The sequence below is a fragment of the Temnothorax curvispinosus genome, unplaced genomic scaffold, assembly GCF_003070985.1.
Source record: "Temnothorax curvispinosus isolate PA1 unplaced genomic scaffold, ASM307098v1 QBEX01004775.1, whole genome shotgun sequence".
In the NCBI taxonomy this organism is placed as follows: Eukaryota; Metazoa; Arthropoda; class Insecta; order Hymenoptera; family Formicidae; genus Temnothorax; species Temnothorax curvispinosus.
The window spans coordinates 428,003-447,814 of NW_020214555.1; the positions used below are offsets into that span (position 1 = coordinate 428,003).

Consider the following 19,812-nt stretch of genomic DNA (forward strand, 5'->3'; position numbering starts at 1 on the left):
GTGCGTGTTGCGATGCAATAATATATATATTGAGCTCTTATAAAGAACTTACGTAACGAGGCAGCGTGTGAAAGAAGAATTTTCTGAATTAACGCGGTTCGTGTGCCGATGTAACTTAACGTGAATTCTTTTTCGAGCACGAAAGATCGCCGAATTCGACGTTGGTGCGCGAGCATCTCGCTCGAACACCTGCGCCCGAATGTCCGAAAGCAACGAGCAACGCGGAACCGCGAGAATTCGCCGTTCGTTCCACGAGGCCGGACAATCGGCCCGGGGTACCGGGGTACCTGGCGCGTTCGTTGGATATCCCGAATCCCGCGTTCCTCGGCACCTTGTCCCCTCGGCCGGCCGCGCCATTCGGTGCCTTTTGCGCGAGCAAGAGGGATTTTCGGGCGCCCCGTATCTGATTATTTACCGGGGACGGACGATCTTGATACCCGCCGCTCGCCCGGCTAAATGCCACGGGGGAATAAAACATTGTTTGCCGATAGGAGCCGCGCGGACGCGGACGTGGACGCGAACGCGGCCGCTGTACCTCGAGCCACGTGATATACAATGCCGTACGACCATCGTTATTTATGCACCTCCATGCCGGCCCCCTTGCACTCTTCCACGCTCGCTCGCGGTCTGTCGACTGTTTCAGCATGATCAGGCTACGAATCAGACTACGTGAAACGAACGTGTACGTCCCCTAAATTTTGGCATTCTCTCCCCTCCGCCCTTCCTCGAGAAAACGATGGAATTCGTCGAAATTCACGGACTAGCCACAGAATGTAACCCTTCTTTCTAAAAGTCGAAGAGTGAAGTATCACTCAAAACGAGTGAAATACAAGTGTAACGAAAATTGAACTTGTGCACTTCGAGTGATTCGTCACTCTAAGAAAGAATAAAATTGCGCTCTATAGCTTGGAATAAAATCATACTCAATTTGAGTGAAAGGGTATTCTTTTCGAGTGCAGTAGATCAGTGTCTACAGGAATGAATTATGTCACTCTACAATTTTGAATGGAAAATTTCACTCTGTTAGAGTCATTTATCAGTCGATCTTTAATGAATCATGATTTACTATAGCTTTAGAGTGACGTCGTATCACTCCGGTAGAGTAGCCGCTCTAAAAATTTAAGTAAAAAATTTACTTTTACTTTATGAGTGCTCGTATTTACTCAAATTAGAGCTACAACCCTCTATATACCGTTAGTGGCGAAATCACTCTATGAGATTTAGAGTTTCCTTGCAGCATCTCTCTCTCAGCATCACAAGGGCATTGACATGATATCTCTAATGCCTACGAGCATGGATAATATTGAGAATTGCATACTGAGCATTCGTTTACGTGTGCTTTGAAGAACAATTGCATTGCATGTTGCAGTACGAAGCAGTAATACGCAAGAATCACTGCTGATATGTATACACAGTTTCTTCTACTTTTCTGACGAAAGTCCAAAACGACGAAAAGAGGATGGATGATGCTGTTGCAGAACATCAGATCGTTCCGAGTTTTATTATTTTCTATGGTTAATTGAAGCCGACGTTCCCTTTCACAGAATCGACAGTACGTGCAATCCCGGCATGATCTCCCGAGGCGGAATTCGTCGACATTCGCGGACGCGTCGTGGAATGCACGCCCCTCGTCGTTGAGAATCGAATCCTTCCTCCTGCGAGAGAGAACGAGGTATCAACGTGGTATTTTACAGGGGTCCGAAGTGCGCTTTAAAGAATTGGTTGGTACGCGAGTGACTTACGAGGAGCGTTTCGCTCGATACGAAATACATTCCGCTTGAAGCGCGTTAGGGGAGGAAGATTTATTGGATACGAAAGACGTTGCTGCGAATAAATGGCTCGGCATTAAATTTTAAGGAAGCATAATTAGTATCGCGGTATTCGGAATGTCCTGCTATCGGTACGCGCCGCGCGCATCTCCGTGCGATAAAAGCTTCGAGTGTTCTTTTGTAATATGATCTATAATCCCCATGCATCGACGTCAACTTGTTACGGCATATTATCGCATATATCGTGTTATAATGTTATACTGTTGCGTGAACATCAATGACGACGAAGAAGCTGTACATACATTCAACAAGATGATGATTTTCGAAATAATAAATATATAAACGTATGATTTTATTCATCGAATTACAATGTATTGTGTTATTCATATCGATTAATTATTAACCCTAGAACGCATGAGAGGGGTCGATTTCGACCCCAGGCGAACTTTGAACTACGCTCCTGAGCTAGCGAGTGACATTATTGACTCAGGACCTGAACCATAATTCATTTCAACTCTCTAAAAGTAAGATTATGTTGGGCGCAGCGTTGGTTGTTCGCTGGCAGTGAAACAGCACCGTCGCAAAGCGTGCGTGGGGTCGATATTGACCCCAGTTGTGAGTTGCCGTTTGTGTTTCGTCGGTAAGCTAATTTTATATTTTTTGCTAGAATCAATATATTTCATGTATTATTACGTAATCTGAGCATAAATAGTCATAAATATTATTTAAGACGAAATATCACACAACTTAGTCGGTAAAAATCCCGTTGCCTGACATTTCGCAGAAAATGGCTGGGCGATATAATGTTTCATTTTTTTCATATTTTTTACTATTTTGTATCAAATAAAAATAAAATAATACTTGAAATACAATTTTTTATGGTTTTTTCATCGACTTTTTCCATATTTCAACTTTGCGAATTTCTTCATTTTTATAGTCCCAAATAAATATATTTTTTGAACAGAACATAGCGATGACAATTTTTTTCTAATAGTCTAATGTGTCCTCTTTAAAACCCCGTTTGAATTTTAAAAATCGGTTGATTACAAAAAAAGATACAAATTTTTGTTTAAAAAAAGAGGTTTTTGCTGATTTTCTGCGTTTTTCGGTCTTTAAATGGATTTTTCACTAACTAAACTTGAGTAAAATTAAATTTACCGCATACCATTCTCTTCGTTATTAAAAAACGAAGAAATTCATGTAGGTTTAAAGGCCCTTTATTTCTGTAGGACCGGTTTTACGATCAAATAAAGCGTGGGGTCGATATTGCCCCCAGTCATGCGTTAGAAGGTCAAAAAAATGATACATGCGTTCTAGGGTTAATAGATGGTAGAATCATAGCGTTTGTTTGATTGAGATGGAGTTTTGTCAAAGTTGATTCGTATCGATGAACGTTTAACCCCGACGAAACGCGCGCGTTAAAAAGGGAATTCACATTTTTCGCGAGGCGTCTTAGAGAAAGGCCTCGGATCTACACGTAGGCGGAAAGACGCGAGGCATCCGGTCCTCCCCCTCATCCGTCTCTCTGCCACCGAGGCGCACACTCTCGTCGTTATTGTCACCGGTTGACCTGTTCTCTTTTTCCCTCGACTCCACCTTTCATCGCCGAAAAGGCGGAGGGCCCCGACTGAAATTTCAACCAAACACACTGCTCACGGCCGACTCGGCAGTAAAAAAGCGAGCCCGCGCGCCTTCGCCCGCCGGTTTGCAACGTGAGATAAAGACGGCAAGAGCGATTGGGCCTGCGCACCGTGTCTTCCCTCTCGATTGATCTTCTCCTCGATCTCGCTCTCTCTTTCTCTCTCTCTTTCCTCTCTTCCTTTTCTTTTTCCTTCACTTCGGACCTGTTGTAAACGCGAGACGGAGCGAAAATCGCGGAAGGCGAGCAAGAAAGAGAGGGCGGAAGATCGAGGGGTTAACGTAGCGAGGAAGAAGATAGGAGGGTGCACACGAAACTGAAGGCAGAGGAGCACATTAGAAAGAGAGAGAAAGAAGGAGAAAAGGGTCAAAGACGACGCGAGAAGTACATTGAAGCGAGTCGGCGGACCGGGGCCATGGTCAGGGCCCGACCTAAATGCGGGTCGAGGCGCAGGCGGGCCCGTTGATATCGAATTTATCGGGTGTCGGGTTGCAACCGTTCATGCTCTGTCCTTAAGCACGCATCTATGCGTTTTGCCGGGCCAACGCGCCCGCAGGTTCGCCGGGCGACTTTCGATTTGCTACGCTCCGAGAAGTGACGACGGCACCGCGTGGCATTAGAGGTTCGCAGGATAGGGAGATTGCGGCTCCCGATTCTGCCGCACGTCCGTCAGGAAGGTGTTGACCGTTTTGCATAATAGAACACCCTTAGAACTCCTGCTGCGGTGTTTTCTTTGATCCACGCCAAGTCGAGATCAAGTCGCAATATTCCCGTATGACAAAGGAACATTGAAAAAATATCCTTTGATACGTGACGTAAAAAAAAATAACCCCGTATAAATATTTTAATGAATACTGAATCTTTTTATTAGCACGGAAAACTTGCGTTCGAGTCATACACGAAATCATAGTCGTTTAAAAGTTCTTTTTTTCTTGTCGCGAAAATCGTGATCTCGTAAAATGCTGCTATTACGTTTCCTGTATCCCAGTCGAGAGCATTATCAACGCGGCCAATCGAGTTTACGAATGCGCGAGCAATATCACGTGTTTCGCTGCACGTCTCGAGCACACGCAACACGTGGAGTTATCGAAGGTTGAGTAGGTTGAGGAGAAGGTCGAGGCACTAGACAGATGTTGATTAGGTGGTGCTCGGGGCATCCTTTCTTCGATCCACCGGCCACTTCACTCTCTCTTTCTCTTTATCTATCTTCTTCTGCCAGCTAAGTCTCGTTCTTTCTTGTTCTCTTTTTCCTTCGTCTGCCTCCTTATACCATGCGCCTCGCCGTCAGTTTCGCCGAGTCGCTTCTGTTTTCAGTCAGACACGAAGCACGCAATTCTTGTTGTTCGCGTGTGTAACTGGCACTACCACCATCGTCGTCGTCATCGTTGTGTCGTTCGTTCGTTCGTTCGTCCGCCTGTCCGTTTGTTAGTGGTTCCTCGCGCAGCCGAAACGTCCATGTCCGATAAATGCCCATTTATTGCATGTACCGTGTTGCTATTATTATCAATCGCTGGAGTCATTTTTTCACCCACACTATACCTGCTATCGTCGCGTCGACGCGAACCGTTGGAGAAATTATTTTTGCCATGCGAGAGGATCACGAAAATTTATTGTTATAGAATATCTCGGATTGCATCCTCATATAGATTTACACGAAATTTGTTCATTTTTAGAGACATTTTTTCTGATTTTTCTAATTTTTTGAGATGTAAAAACACATCGTATAAAATTAGAAACATAAATATAAGATCTAAGAACTAAAACTGTATTTTATTTAATCAATTTATTTATTTAATCAATTTTACCGCAGATGCGATAACGAAGCAATACATTAATTACACAAATCGGTCACAGATAATTTCTGTTATGCGTCAAGTAGTTCGAACGAAACTATAAATTACGTTGTTGCTAGAGCTATTACCAATCGAGTCCTTATCTGGACGTTAATAGGAACCTGTGGAGTTCCAAGTATGATTAACGATCTCTGCTTAGATGACTTTCAATGATTTACATATTATAGAACATGTCTTAATTTGAGACCAGAAATTGTAAATATTAGTTTCGCCCGAAAATTATAGACGTTACCTTTAATTTTCGGTTGACGTCTCGACCGAACGAATTCGATTCTGAGTATCTTTCGTTTTCCTTAAGAGAAGCGTATGAGAGAAAGAGAGAGAACATAAATTAATTTCAGACATGGACGATTTCAGGCGTGGAACAGTTTATAGTTTAACGGCGTTTTTTTGACTAATTTGTTATTGCTCCTGGTTTGTATTTGCTCTCGTTAATTTTCGCCGACATTCACGAGCCTTTAACCTTTGTGATAGAACTTCGACGGGCCTATCAGCCTCGTGGTCGATACAATAGACGACAAAACTATCAGAAACATTTTACTGAATACGCGAGGCAGGAACGACGGCGAATGAATACGAGGCAAACGTGACAGCTGGCCGTTTAGATAAGCGTATCATAACTGCATTCTATGACGAGTGGTATTTTCGTGACGTGCCTGCCCCACCGATTTTACAAGAGGAGCCTGCCACGGGCCTCGAATTAGAAATGTAGCCGCGGCGCGGTGGCGCAAGGGACGAAGAAAGAAATGAAGCGATTCGTATGCGACCCGTGAGGGTACCGTACGCGCACATGGCCACATACTGGTCGCGGTGCCCCTTTTACGACCGGTATGAGATAGAGGGAGAAGAACGCGGCGAGGACAAGAGAGTACGGATATGAATGCGGCACCAACGTTATCCCACCTCCGCTTCTCTTCTTTCATCGACTCCGACGCGACCGGAAGCGCGCCACTTGATCGTTACCGCGAGACGAGGTTTTACTCTCGTTGGCATTCGTCTTACCGCGCGCTTGCACGATGCTTGCTTACCGTGCTTTCTACTTGATGTATTCGCTTATCGGCGAATTCTAAAACTGCCGCGCGGTTCGCGACGGAATTTTAAATGTCCGCTTATAATGTGCACACGTCGAGCTGAGGTCACCCGCGGCATCGTAGTTCTCGGAAATAAATCCCGCGGACGTCAGTTTTTCGATGGAGAGATAAGGTATCAGAGTCGCGTTGTAATATTCTGACCTTCAAGTCGTTTCCGTCGCGCATGCCTTGCAATCCTAATGTCTTATATTTCATAATATTTCATATTTTTTCCTAAAAGTACTTTTATAAATCAAGGTGAATCGTATCGCGAGAAGCGCATTGCCTCCAATTATATGTGTCAACAGTATTTCAGTATTTAAAATTATACGTTCACCGTTAATTTCCGCTATCGTGTTTTCACGAGAAAAGCGTGATAGAACGACAGTTTCTTTATTGACAGTTTCCTGAATATCTCGCGAACAGGGTTGCGATCGGTGAATGCCGATCTGTGAACCGGAGTCCGAGGACCTGGGGCTCTTGCCGATAAAACGACCGGATAGTCGTAAATTCGTTTTGCCCGTCTCCTTCCACCGATTCCTTCCTTTCGCGTCGTGGCGCGATCGGTAATTCCGCTCCCCGCCCACCTCCTCCTCATTTTGCTCCTCCGCTCCCCTTTTGCAATGCACTTAAATGTGCATCGAGCTTTGCACGCGAGCATTGGATTTCGTTGAAAGGTAGGACGTGACCGCGGGGAAGAGCACAAGGGGATCCTGCGGGATCACGTAGGTTAAGGATGCATCCCCTCGATGAAACCAAAGTAGAGACACTCGAGAAGACTCTCTGCGAGGTTGCGCCGAGTCGCGGAGGAGAGAGCGGAGAGAGACGAAAAGAAATGCGCAAGAGCGGGAGACGAAGATCGTTACGAGGAGGAAATTACATTGGTGTCTGGACTCCATCGGACTCCTATTAGCAATAAAATTGACCAGTACGGGCAGCAACGGGCGAAGGCAGCTCGTCGGCGCGCTGCGTTCGCCGGTCGATCAGTCGATTGGTCGATACGTTGTCGTCTCTTAAAGTGGTGCCTTGCTCTCGATGTATCACCGATGTTGCATCGATTACCGGGTCGGCGGCCACGGCAGGGTCGGATTGAGATCGAGCACCGGACGCAACGGATCGCCTTGGCAAGCGATCTGTCCCGGTTCGGCGGATGTCTGATTTAACGATCGCGCGCGGTTCGACGCCGATTGGCCGTCGCGTGATTCACGGCCCGGTATAATCGACGCGGCCGGTCGACGAGACGAAAATTAAGAACCGACCGGAAGAAGAGGTGAGGCAGTATAGACAATACAAAAATCCGGAAGTGGAGACGAGGAAAGATTTACGGAGATTGCCGGCCACTCTGAGACATACGAGTTTCGGTATTGCACGAAATCTTGGCAGCCTAAATTTCAAATACACAAAAACCGATGTTAATGACATTCTTCAAAGTGCACGAATCATCGCATATGTAATAAATTTCAATTTATTTTTTAATCATAATCCAAGAGATACTGGTACAAGTTGATTTCACAATTTGCCACGTAGAATCATGAGCGAACGAGTTGCTATATCATGTTCTTTGAAAGTGAATTTCAAGAGGAATGACCGCGAATTTCCTAAAGAAGAAAGATTACATCGCGGAGCGAAGAAACATAAAAAAAGAAAACAACAAGGAAAAAGAAGAATAATGGGAGAAGACAAAGATGAACGTGGTTTAGGCCGTGCATACATAATATCTGATTCCACATTCGAGAGAGAGTCAGGAGGATACCCGCGATCTCGTTGTCTTTGGCGAGATAGAGCCGAGAGTACACGGGAAGGGAGGAAAGGCACGGATAAATGAGCCTGGAACAAAGAGAGAAACCGACGAGGACACGAAAATCCCGGGAACGAGAGCGAGAGGAGGACGGAATGCGAAGTAGGGATAGCGATTGTTTTGTCGGTGACATGATAATACTTAGCATAAGTGTATTTAAAGAGGACGTAGCGTTGGGATCTAAGGGTCTGAACGAGAAAGAGAGGAGAGCCCGAGGGCGAAGGGGGGTCTGTGTTAGTCTATGAGAGGCAAAGCGTGACGAGGACCGCGCGAGGAGCGCATCTCCGTCCGGATCTTCATTCTCGTCGTCATCGAACCGAAGGAGAAAGGAGGAAGAGGAACGAGACAGCGAGAAAGAGTAGAAGAATGAGTAGCTGGTTTTTGAAGGAAGATAGAAGGAGAGGAAGAAGTAAGTAACCGAGAGGATCCGGCGACGACGACGACGATGCGGCGGCGGCGTAACCTATTGTCCTCGTATCCACAGCCTTTTTCAATTCAAATTGAAGCCGCAAAAAAAGCACAGGGCACGCACACACGCACGTGCGTGCGGATATACACTAACACTCGCGCGAGAGTTGGTCCACCGGCTCTCTACGCGCGTCCCTCCGCACTATCTTTCGTCTCTCTCTCTCTCTCTCTCTCTCTCTCTTTCTCTCTTTCTCTCCCGGGCTATCGCTCGTTTTCGTCCACGTCGCGCGAGAGAGTGCTGATTCTATCGGAGCGTAAATATCACCGTCACAAACACAGGTAGCGGCGAGAGGCATCCGCCCGCCGCCTCCTCTTCCGCACACGCGCGTATCGGCATAATGCATCGACGAGAAAGAGGGGCTTTTGCTTATGCGTCGGGTGCAAAACGGGTCTAACCCGATGCGAATGCCTCTCTCCTCCTCCTGGCCCTGTCGTCGTTCCCTCGACTCGTGCGCTCGAATCCAAGATGCAACGCGGGTTTCGTGCAAACGCAGAAGAATTATCGAGAGTGCTTTCGCACACCCCGATCGCTCTACCGATTAATAACTTCCCAATAACGGATATTATGTCGCCCGTTTATTGCGCGAGGTCTTTTATTGCGTCTTAGTGCCAACGGCGATTTACATAACATGACGGTACGGCTCGGGTACCGAAAGAGAATGATGATCGTAATAATTGTAATTTATGCGATTAACTTCGAAAAAACCGGTATGCGCCGAAATCGCGGTAGGGAAAGATCTCCCCCTGACCTGTCTTAAATCTATATAAACGCGTCCTCTGGGCGTTTTTTTGCGGCGCATGGAAAGCGCGCTCCCTTTCATAAATTTTTACTTAGTATTTTACTTAGTAATCGTGTGAGATGTGTATTATATAAAGAGTTAAAGAGAAATCAAGATCAAATGACGAGCGATGCGCGATGTGCGCGGCATTAAGCAGCGCGCGTTAACGTTTATGTTATATTTTTTTGCGCGGAAGAAGTTGAATCCGGTTAAAAACGCGGATTACATCGACTTTGTGAGTTAATGAGGCACACTCATTGTCAGCGAATACATTTCTCTGACGATCAAAACGGCTGGGTTATCTGTATTCGGCCAGACGTATCACGTAGAACGCGCTTATTTAATTTACATTTCAAATGTGACTAATTCGAAATATTTTATATGTTTTCAGGTAAGACACCGAATCCGCCACTTGCGATTAACCAGTCACGCACGAGCGGACGCGCGTAGGACGCGAGTTGTGTAAGTAACAAATCGCCTTCGTATCCGTCCGGGAGATGAGATCCATGGTACAGTTACGTTCTAATCAGAAAAATTCGTTTAACCATCCTTAATACGGCTCGCACGTATAAAAAGACTTAATTGCCAATCGTGCGGATATATACCGGCGCGCTCATAAGCATAAATTCAACATCGATCAACGCGTAGGGCAACTTCTCGAATTCAGTTGCCGTTGAGGATGTTGGCCCGAACAAAAAGATGAGAAATGCCTCGTATCCATACGGACGTAAATTATAATTGATCGAGGCAGCGACGATCGGAAACTGAGATTTGGCATTGACCTGCGATATAATGGTATTTATCCCTGCGTCCGAGTGATCGAACATTAAAGATATACCATGCTTATTAAATACCGCGGCGTGGAGATGCAGCGTGATAACTCCGCGTGGATGCATTTACATGTGTCCATGTATGCACAAACGCGGCTTGCAGCGATTGGTATAGGGTTTCTCTCCCTCAAGCTCCTTGGGCGCTGCCCAAACTCGGCATAAATGAGCACAGTCTGGTAATATAAAGCGCTCTTAGACGTTTGGTTCTCGGGACCGTGTGTCTCCGCGGGCCCTTTATTTGGCCACCGTTCGTCCCAATGACACTTTGCAAAGAACGGAATGATCGGTCTGCGCGGACCCACATATCGGTGGCTCCTTTGAAAGAATTATGGGTACGTAAGGTCCCGCGAACGATCTTTGTCTCACTCTGTGCGAGCCGCTCGAGAGTAGTCTCGAGTTTTGTCCGTTTGGTTTTACAGGCCCTTTAACTGTCTCTCGTCCCTCCCTCGCCGTCCACTGTTTCGGCAAGTAGATACTTTAAGGCGGTACCGTGAGCACCAAGTAGTCCTCGATCGCGGAATCGAGCTTCGGCCCGGGGTTCTCGCTTTGCATTTGTTTCGCCGATCGTTCGCGGTTGGTGGGGCCCGCTTCCCCTTTCAGATGTCTTCCTCTTTGGAGCCTTCTTGCCATTCCTCCTGGTCCCCTTTCACCGTCGTCGCGCGGTGTTTCTTCCTCTCTCATTCTTCTTCTATCTCGCTGCCCATTGCTGCTGCTGCTGCTGCTGCTGCTGTTGCTGATGCTGCCGATGCTGCTGCTACTGCTGTCCCTACCGCTGCCCCTTTGCTTCTTTCTGGACAGCCACGTTAGTTCTTAAATTACGCGACGCGGTGCGCCCGTCCGCTCCTGTCGCTTAGCCGAAACAACCTCCACGAGACGAAGAGCAATGTATTTCGTTCCTGCTGAGAGTGCTCTCGTTAATTGATAACTGATATCTCAGGTGGTCTCTATCAGTACTGTTCAGGCCGCGACGACCAAAAGAAGAAACGGAGAAAAATCAAGTCTGTGTCAAGATAGAAGTTTCTTCTCGGTCGAGTCTCCGTCGCCTCTCCTTTCTCTGTCGATCTCATCACCGTTCTCCACGATCTTTTCAACTGTCTCTTTTCTCTACTTTCTACATTCTTCTTTCCTTTCTGTTCGCGCGGCGTCTCTTGTGCGATGCTTCTCTGTCTCTCTTCCGGCGTTCTTTCTCAGCCACCGTGTTCACCTCTGAGGAAGAGAGGGAGAAGGAGAGAGAGAGAGAGAGAGAGAGAGAGAGAGAGAGAGAGAGAGAGAGAGGGCAATCTTATCTCTCTTTTATTCGTTCGTTTCGGGACCGGCCAATGGCTGAAAGGAACAAGGACGACACCGACAGAACCGCGAAGAGTACGAGTCGTGCGGAGAAGCGAACGAACGCCGCCGACTGTCGCGCGTCTTTTTTTCCCTTCTTTTCTTCCTCCGTTGCAGCAACTTTTGCCGCTGCCTTCGTTCATTCGTTCGTTCGCTCGTTCGTTGGTTCGCCCGCACGCTCGTCCGTTTGTCCATCTTTTTCCTCCTCCCTTTTTTTGATCCTCCGCGCCTCCGCTTATAAGGCGATTCCTTGCGTTCCACTCGAAAAAAGCAGGAACCCGCGCTGCCGCACGCTGGGAACCCGGGCCCGGCCTCTCGCGGATCTGCGGAATAACGTTCATACGACGATCTCGGCGCGAGACACCCCTGGGCGAGTCGAAATAACTTCCGGGATGACCAGACGACTGGTCGCGCGGACCCTAGCGAGCGATTCGGCATTCGGACTATTATTTTCGCGTCGTTATGGCGTCGAATCGTATTTGTTCCGCACGCGGATTTATCTTTAATCTTTAGAAAATAGAAAATCTAGTTACGTTGTATTTGTGTCTATGTAGGTAAATGTGTATAACTTGTAACTTAGCTGAATGAATGGATCGTGAGCGTGGACAATAGACTGGGAGGTGTAATAGGAAAATTTAACGTTTCGAGTTTCGATAACAATTATTTGCGACGACGCGGAGTGATTATCAATTGTCTGGATTGCATCTTGCGCATCTTTTTCCCCCGTACGTACGTGGTCGAGAGAAACGGAACCGAGACGACCGATAAGGAGCATAATGGGAAATTAGATGCGGGTCGAACGTTGCCACGAAGAAGGCATCGATCATAGAGTACGTGCAAAGTACGGGGTACCGGAGACAATGCACGGGACACGTAATGACTAGGTTAATGGGAAAGGCAATGTGCAAACAAGGCGTTGCGAGTACGAGATGAGGGAACGCAGATACGCGTTAGGAAAACGACGCGATGATTCGGATCTTACATAATATTGAACGTTAAACGTTTATACGTGAATACGCACTACAGGTATCGAGTGTTGCAGTCGCGAGAGCGATATTTACATAATTGTCAAGTGTCGAGTGCCTCTTAAACGAGAGCAATCTTGATGATCCGACGTATCACGCGGGTACGTTACGAGAGAAGAGCATCGTCGACTTTTGATAGCCTCCGGGCGGGGTGAAGATCCTTTGTAAGGTCAGTAATCTCGCGCGGCAGTTGTCAGGTCAGGCTCTCTCTCGTCTCTCGGGGTGAGAGAAGGCATCGAGCTGCTCCCGCGAATCTCAATTCTTCGGGAGCCCCGGGATGGGAAGCGGGGGTGGGTTAGATCTCCGTACGCGGCCCGTGAGGCCGGATGTTTGGCCCAGGCAACAATGGAGGGTGATAAATGTGCACGTCAGGGGCCGCGAGGAGGGCTTCTTCTTCTTCTGCCACAAGCCGCTGCCCGATGGTAGAGAGGTTCTAAGCTTCCTCTCCCTCCTCCTCCTCCTTCTCTCGGCAACGAGCCGGGACGAGAGAGCCTATCTTCATCTTGAAACGGGATACGAGGACGCCCGCGCATCCTAATGCCGATTTCGGTCGGCGCGGGCAGGTATATATACGTAAGAATACCGGGCCCTTCACGTGTGGAGATTTTTAGCGGACCGGTGTATGTCCGGGGTCGACGAATCTCGTCGCTAACCCCGAAGGTATTCGCGGTCACGATCGCGAGGTCTCCCACCGCGAACTCTATTATACGTAGGATGAAGTTGGCTTACCGTCGTCTTCCGTAAACACGGACATTTCTCATGATAAATGCGACGTGAAAATGAGGCAGGTAATACGATGACCAATAATCCCAGTTCGTGAACGTAACGCCTCGGGATCGTAAACGCGAGGACTAGCTTCGGTCATATTTTTAGATCCAGCATCCGCTCCGTTTCTCGTCGGTATATACGGGCCGCGTAGTCGAGTATTGTAATTAAGACCTTCTTTGGATACCTATAGTGTTTATTAGAGCCGTATTTTTCTGTAATGTCGCGGTAGCGACGCTTTTTGGCGCTCGCCACGACCATTTTTCTCCGTCTCGGCCCCGACGACTTCGCTCGTACGTGCACGCGCGCGCGGAGATCTTATCGGGAACCAATTTCATAACTCAATATATTCGTGTAGAGATTCCTGCGAGCAACGCCAATTAATTCGACGACTCGATTAACACCGATATAGCGGGCCGGTATCCGTCGGCTTTTATCGCGTTTTAACCGTTCGCCGTTTCTTACGACTTTAGTGGTCTTCCTCTTAGCGTAGCGCTTCGTTCCTGTTTCTCTCATCTACGTCTCCTCTTCCTTTCTCACATGTGCCGTGATGTATACCGTCGACATCTTATTACGCGTTACGAGATCGAGCGTGGTTTTTTTTTTTTAGGGTGGACGCAGTTTGTTTACAATCGAAATTCAAGGCGCGAGAAGCGCAACGTGCGACAAATGCACTGTTCCAAGTTGCGAGGCGTTTTTTAATGGAGTAAATGCATTTTTTTTACACGCGTCTCATATTTTACGTTGAATTTCATACAGATTTTCTTTGTTCGGTCATACATCGGTAGCTAATGAAATGTTTGTAAGTGTTAAATAGTGTGTTACCGATCAATCTACATTGCCATTGAATCCGGTAGAACTAGCTAGTATACTATTCCACCATGATTAGTGCACTTTGAGAATATTTTGATGCTCGCCTCATAACGCCATACATAAATTCTGTCAAACAAGCTTGGTTTTACCGTCAGATAAATAAGTGACTTGTGAACAAGATTGTTGAAACGCGATTGAAACTAGAAAAAACTGACTGACTGTCCGACTGACAAATGAATAAATTATTAAATATGTATGATTGTATAATGTGGTCGCAATACCGGTTAGTCGATACAGTTATCCGATAATCTTGAGCTTATTGAGCGCCGTGGCATCAATTCGCCGTGTAACGATTGCGTGGCTGCATACATCTCACAATCGTATTCGCTGGACCGTGACCATGTCTATTGAGAAAGTAAAAGCCGAGGTAAAAGCAGAATCCTGATATTTTTTTTATTAGGACTGGAATATTTGTAAGAATAGATAGATTACCATTAAAGAAATTTGCATTTCCCAAGTGTAATTAAAAATTTCCATCGCGTTTAGCCTCTCGGCAGTGTTTAAGTAAATCTTAATAATCTTAATCTAATCCTATTAAAATCGAAATTGCTACTTTGGCAGCGAAATTGCTGCATCGGACGCGTTAGTCGCATAAATAACACGTATCTACGATACTAAATCGACCAACAGCTATTAAATATACGACCGTGTGTACTTCATTTCTATCGGATGGTATATTCGTGCGCACTTTACCTTAGGCAGAAAGCAGATGCACAGCGCGATGCGTGCGTGCGTGCGTGCAAGAGTTTTACCATGGTAGAAATACAAGGGTATGCTCTTGCGCATATTTCCGAACCCAGCCAATCAGCGACTTTTCCAACCTTACGTCACACTGAGCGGCACATTTAAGCAGCGAATCTATAATAGTCATTTATAAAAGCATTTTGAGCGGACAATATGTGAATACAAAATAATGTTGATCATTTATGTGAGAGAAAATTCTGTTTTATAAATAAATAAATATATATGAACAAAAATATATAAATATAAAAAAACGCACGTGACATACGGATAAACGCTCATCGTTTCCCGAATTTGTCTCTCGTTGTAGATGTTAGAAACGTTATTGTTATTTGACGAATTTTATAATTATTTTATGTGGATTTGTCTAAATATATGATATTACAGAAAATATTATTATTATTAAGAAAAAAAGAATTGTGTGCATTGAATAAAAATCATTGCGACGTACGGAAAAATTTCACATAAAACGAGATTTTAATTTCCAGTCATTTATTATTAAAATTCTGCGAATTATTAGTTTTAATCAAAACTGGTCGGAAAACGATTGGAAAAGAATTGTCAGCTGAGACGCAAAACAAAAATATATTGTGGCGTACGACATAAAGAACTATATATGCAGAGGAAAGATGCAGATAAAAGATCAAATAACAATAAATGCAAATATTTAATATACAGGTTTTTTATTAGTAAATTTTGACATCTTTCTTCTTTTTTGCCTGTGATTTGCGCTTGCAATCGCTCGGTTCATTTCGCGCAGCCTAATATATGTCCTAGTCCTAATGAGGCATAGTAATGCCTCTCTCGGTATTTTAATTTTCAATTGTGGTTCTATTATTTTTGCTAAGTTTTGAAATATAAGATTTTCTTTATTCAAACTGGATCCGTGATATTTAGCAAACTCAATATTCATTATACGAGCACATTGTAATAATTTGTCACTCGGATACATACATTTTCCTCGCGAAATAACTTGCAGCCAATCTTGGTCACCCGTTGTTTCCAATTGGCGCGTTTCAATACCTAATGTTTTATCTGTGCTTTTAAATCTAAATGCTACGTATCCGGCTATATATTTTAAACCCTCTTCTTCGATAGCCTCGCTAATATTAAAATCTTCTAATTTCTGTAACAACTGTTCTTCCTCATAACTTGGAATAATTGCGCACGAATCCAACGCAGAAGGTTCATATGCTTCATCAAAACATATCTCTTCTTCTTCATAACTAGTTATAGTAGTAACTTTTTCGTCAACATAGGACGCAAGCATATCTGTTAACACGGACTCTTCGACATCACAGCTAAGAGGAGATACAAAGATCGATTCGTTCGATTTGCCTTCTTAGTGTTGAAAGGCCTGGAAGTGGCATTTGCAAAACATTCTTCATATAACGATATGCCTTTGGGCTGACACATCGCAAGGATATAGCACGTGCGATATCTTCAGAAGACCACTTTATTTTCCGCAATGAAGGATTCAATATCATCCGTATTTGTCCTGGACTAAACATTTTTCCCAATAACTCCGTCATTTTTTGTTCCATGAGTTCTTTATCGTCTTTTTTCAGTGCGGCTACCTGGGCTTCTAGACGACGTCTGAAAGCATAAAACTATATAGTGCTACTTTTAAAACTACACCCAGCAAACCAGAACTATATATATTTATGTATTAGTAATATAATAACGATATGTAATGTCAGCACATTTATGTGGTTTGTTATGTAACTGTGTAAATATGGTTGAGCTGACATTACATATCGATGTTATATTACTGACACATATACGGTTCTTATTTGCTGGGTATACTTTGTGCTTGATGGGAACAGTAATTTATAACTTACATTTGTAACATGATAGCTTCTGTACTGGACGATGCTGGTGTCTGTTCTTCTGTACTGGACGATGCTGCTGTCTGTTCTTCTGTACTGGACGATGCTGGTGTCTGTTCTTCTATACTGGACGATGCTGGTGTCTGTTCAACATCCATCGAAACTTCATTTGATACAGGCAAAGGCATTGTTTCAGCTAACACATTTTCGTTTGATGTTAGTGGAGGTACTGCATGGAGATGCAACGTCGGGATAGCATCAGGATGTATCTTCCTAGTTCGTATAGGTGAATAACCTAGTAGATGTTCTTGTAAGGGCTTCGTAAAAGCTTCATCAGCAAAATGCTTCGAACATATCCTAGCTGAAGCAAACAAGGTTTAAGATTCTTAAATATATGCTTATAATAATAAACAAGAGAAATCTATACAAAAGTACAAACCATTTTTTGGTGAAATATTTTCTTTTCCGCATGCTTGACGCCACTTATTACACAGTGCTGGATCCTTTGGGAAGGAAAAATATTTTATTTTATTTCCTTCGATCTTTCTGGTCTTTGCCGGATAGTTCCCACACCCTTTCACATTACACGCCATTGCGTACACTGTAATAATCACAAACGAATTACTCGACATAAACAGCGAACCGAGCGAACGCAGCCATTGAGAATCACCGAGTACATCCGATTCATTCCGATGCTACACGAATATGACGTAAGCTTGGAAAAAAGTGGTGGGAATGCGCAGTGGTCTGACACGGTATGAGCATACCCTTGTATTTCTACCATGAGTTTTACATCGAGTCGCTAACGAGTGTCGCATAGTCGCGGACCGCCCGGCGATCCTAAAGCAATTATATTCTCTTCTGTCGCGGCGAAGTCACGAACGATCTTTTAAGGTAAACTCACACTACTTAGTCGGCATGATTCTAAACGAGGAACGATTGCGGTACGATCGCAGTACAATAGCATCAGGATTACATGCGTTTTAATTTGAAACAAGAATAGAATATCGTCTGATTACATTATTCTTGGAACTTGAGCGGCAAAACTGTCTCTGTGAATGACGTTTTAACGCGCTTACCCTGCTTGTGCAGGTAAAAAATATGATACATTGGTAACCCATAAGGAATTCAGTTTCTGCGACAGCTTCTGCGCGGAGGAGTTTCTTGGAAATAGCAAAATGAGTATAACGACGGGGAGGAATGAGATCAGTCTTGCGCTTATTATAAATAGATACTTTCGTTATATTGGAACGTCAATGATTATTTGATAAGCGCAGCTTCTCGGTAAGCACAGCTTTCCATTCGATTAGTTCGAATTCGTGGCGGCTGTATGGCCGCTATTGATGATATCGCATGATGATAGATAATGAATAGAACGCGGTACGGGTAATAACTGTCGTTTAATCGGCTTCCGGCATCGTACAGGATTATGCATGTTCACGAATTATATTTAATGGATTAGCCACGTCCGGCTACACGTTTTCAATTAAGCATTTCGCAATCAGCGAGTCAAACGTCAATTATTATTATTGCATACCAGCATATTGATGTCCACCTGTATAAAGGCACATTAGAATAATTCGTAATACACAAGGCGACGATATTAAATTATAATACTATCCGGTCTTATAAATCCTGCTATTGTTAGAAATAATGAACTTTCTACATGGTAACGTGAGCCGATTATTCGTTGTGGAAAAACAAGCTTTCTCGATGACGTGGAATTTCTTCATTTGTACCAGCGATATTTCGATTGCGTAACGTTGAATTATCGACACCTTGTCTGAGATTAATCTTTTAGCAATATTTCAAATTAGTAATACCGTCATGCATGATTTACGGAAGGAACGTTACGGATTACATGCTCGAATAATTTTAAACTCGAGTTTTCTCTCTCCATCTATTCCTCCGGCTATTCGGCTTTTTCTTCCCCGACCTGTGTTGCTCTTCCACTGTGCATAGTTGCTCGACCGTTATAGGAATTCAAAAGCAACGCCTAGATGCGCGGGATAATTCGGTATGATAGCATCAAGATGAAAGCAAACCAGAAAAGCCTCTAACATTTTGTGGAAGGGAGATTATATCCTCTATGGGTTCTAAGAAGTTTCCAAACGAGGCAATAATAATTTTATTTTACGGAAAAGGATTTAATTTCTATGTAAGACATCTGAAAATCTACAGTTTTATGTTCGTCCGTTGTTTTATATGTTTGTTTACAGTCTTACGATACATTTAATTATTATTAAGAACAATAGTTTCTAATATTCCGAGAATAATTGATATTCCTATATTAATTAAAATAACTATAATTGAGGAAGATAAAAATTTCTTTTATATGAGTTTTTATTTAAGATATATTCAGATTTAAAAATATTTAGTTAAGAATAAATAACGAAGAGATTCTTCGAGGCTCACCTTACTACGAGTCATTCGCGTGTAGCTCACCGCTTATTTCTCGGATAAGGGACGTTGCACCGTAATTTGTGCGTATTATGCCACAAACATCGCATCTTATAGTTCGTCTAGGTTTGTGCCGAGTTCCAGGGGGACTGATGACGGTATGTGTCGTTAAAGTCTACGCAGGAAAACATCTCGGGGCGTGGGTGTCGATGGTCGCAGTTCATTGAAAATTCCATCGTGTCTCCGGGGTCCCGTTAGAACCGCGCCAGGGGGGCTACCGTCGCGTCTCCACCGGCGGATTATTTAGTAAAGGCACGCGCTACCGCTTGATTTTCACCGTCAGATAACTCAATCCGATGCGATATCTCCGCGTTACGTTGACGAATTCGAAGTCGCGACGTAACAATCTGTCTTCGTGCACAACAGATTCTAAATGTTTTTCCGAGAATTTGGCACTAAACAGTCCCTCCAAGATATCTGTCTTGGTATTATAATGTTTGCGTTAACAACAAATGCATCAACATTTTTAAAATAATAAAAGAATGATTAAAGGATTCTAAATATTTAAATTTTATGTATCTCGTTTTTCATATTGACGACGATAATTATTTATTTCTTAACTACTCGATTTTAAATAATTTTGTTTT

At 44.3% G+C, this 19,812-nt stretch overlaps 1 protein-coding gene across 2 annotated transcripts; it reads right to left on the bottom strand.

The window, feature by feature from the left end:
- Positions 1 to 15,502: 15,502 nt before the first annotated feature.
- On the bottom strand, positions 15,503 to 17,439 carry LOC112454039 (52 kDa repressor of the inhibitor of the protein kinase-like). Of its 2 annotated transcripts, none has more exons than XM_025015212.1 (3): positions 17,205 to 17,439; positions 16,778 to 17,122; positions 15,503 to 16,532 (listed from the first exon to the last, which is right to left on the bottom strand). In XM_025015212.1, exons 1-3 carry the CDS (start codon positions 17,234 to 17,236, stop codon positions 16,238 to 16,240), a joined length of 672 nt encoding a protein of 223 aa, XP_024870980.1. In that variant the 5' UTR covers positions 17,237 to 17,439; the 3' UTR covers positions 15,503 to 16,237. The 2 variants fall into 2 exon arrangements, with proteins under 2 accessions (XP_024870980.1, XP_024870979.1); XM_025015211.1 differs by having other exon boundaries at positions 16,778 to 17,126.
- Between the last annotated feature and the right edge of the window lie 2,373 nt (positions 17,440 to 19,812).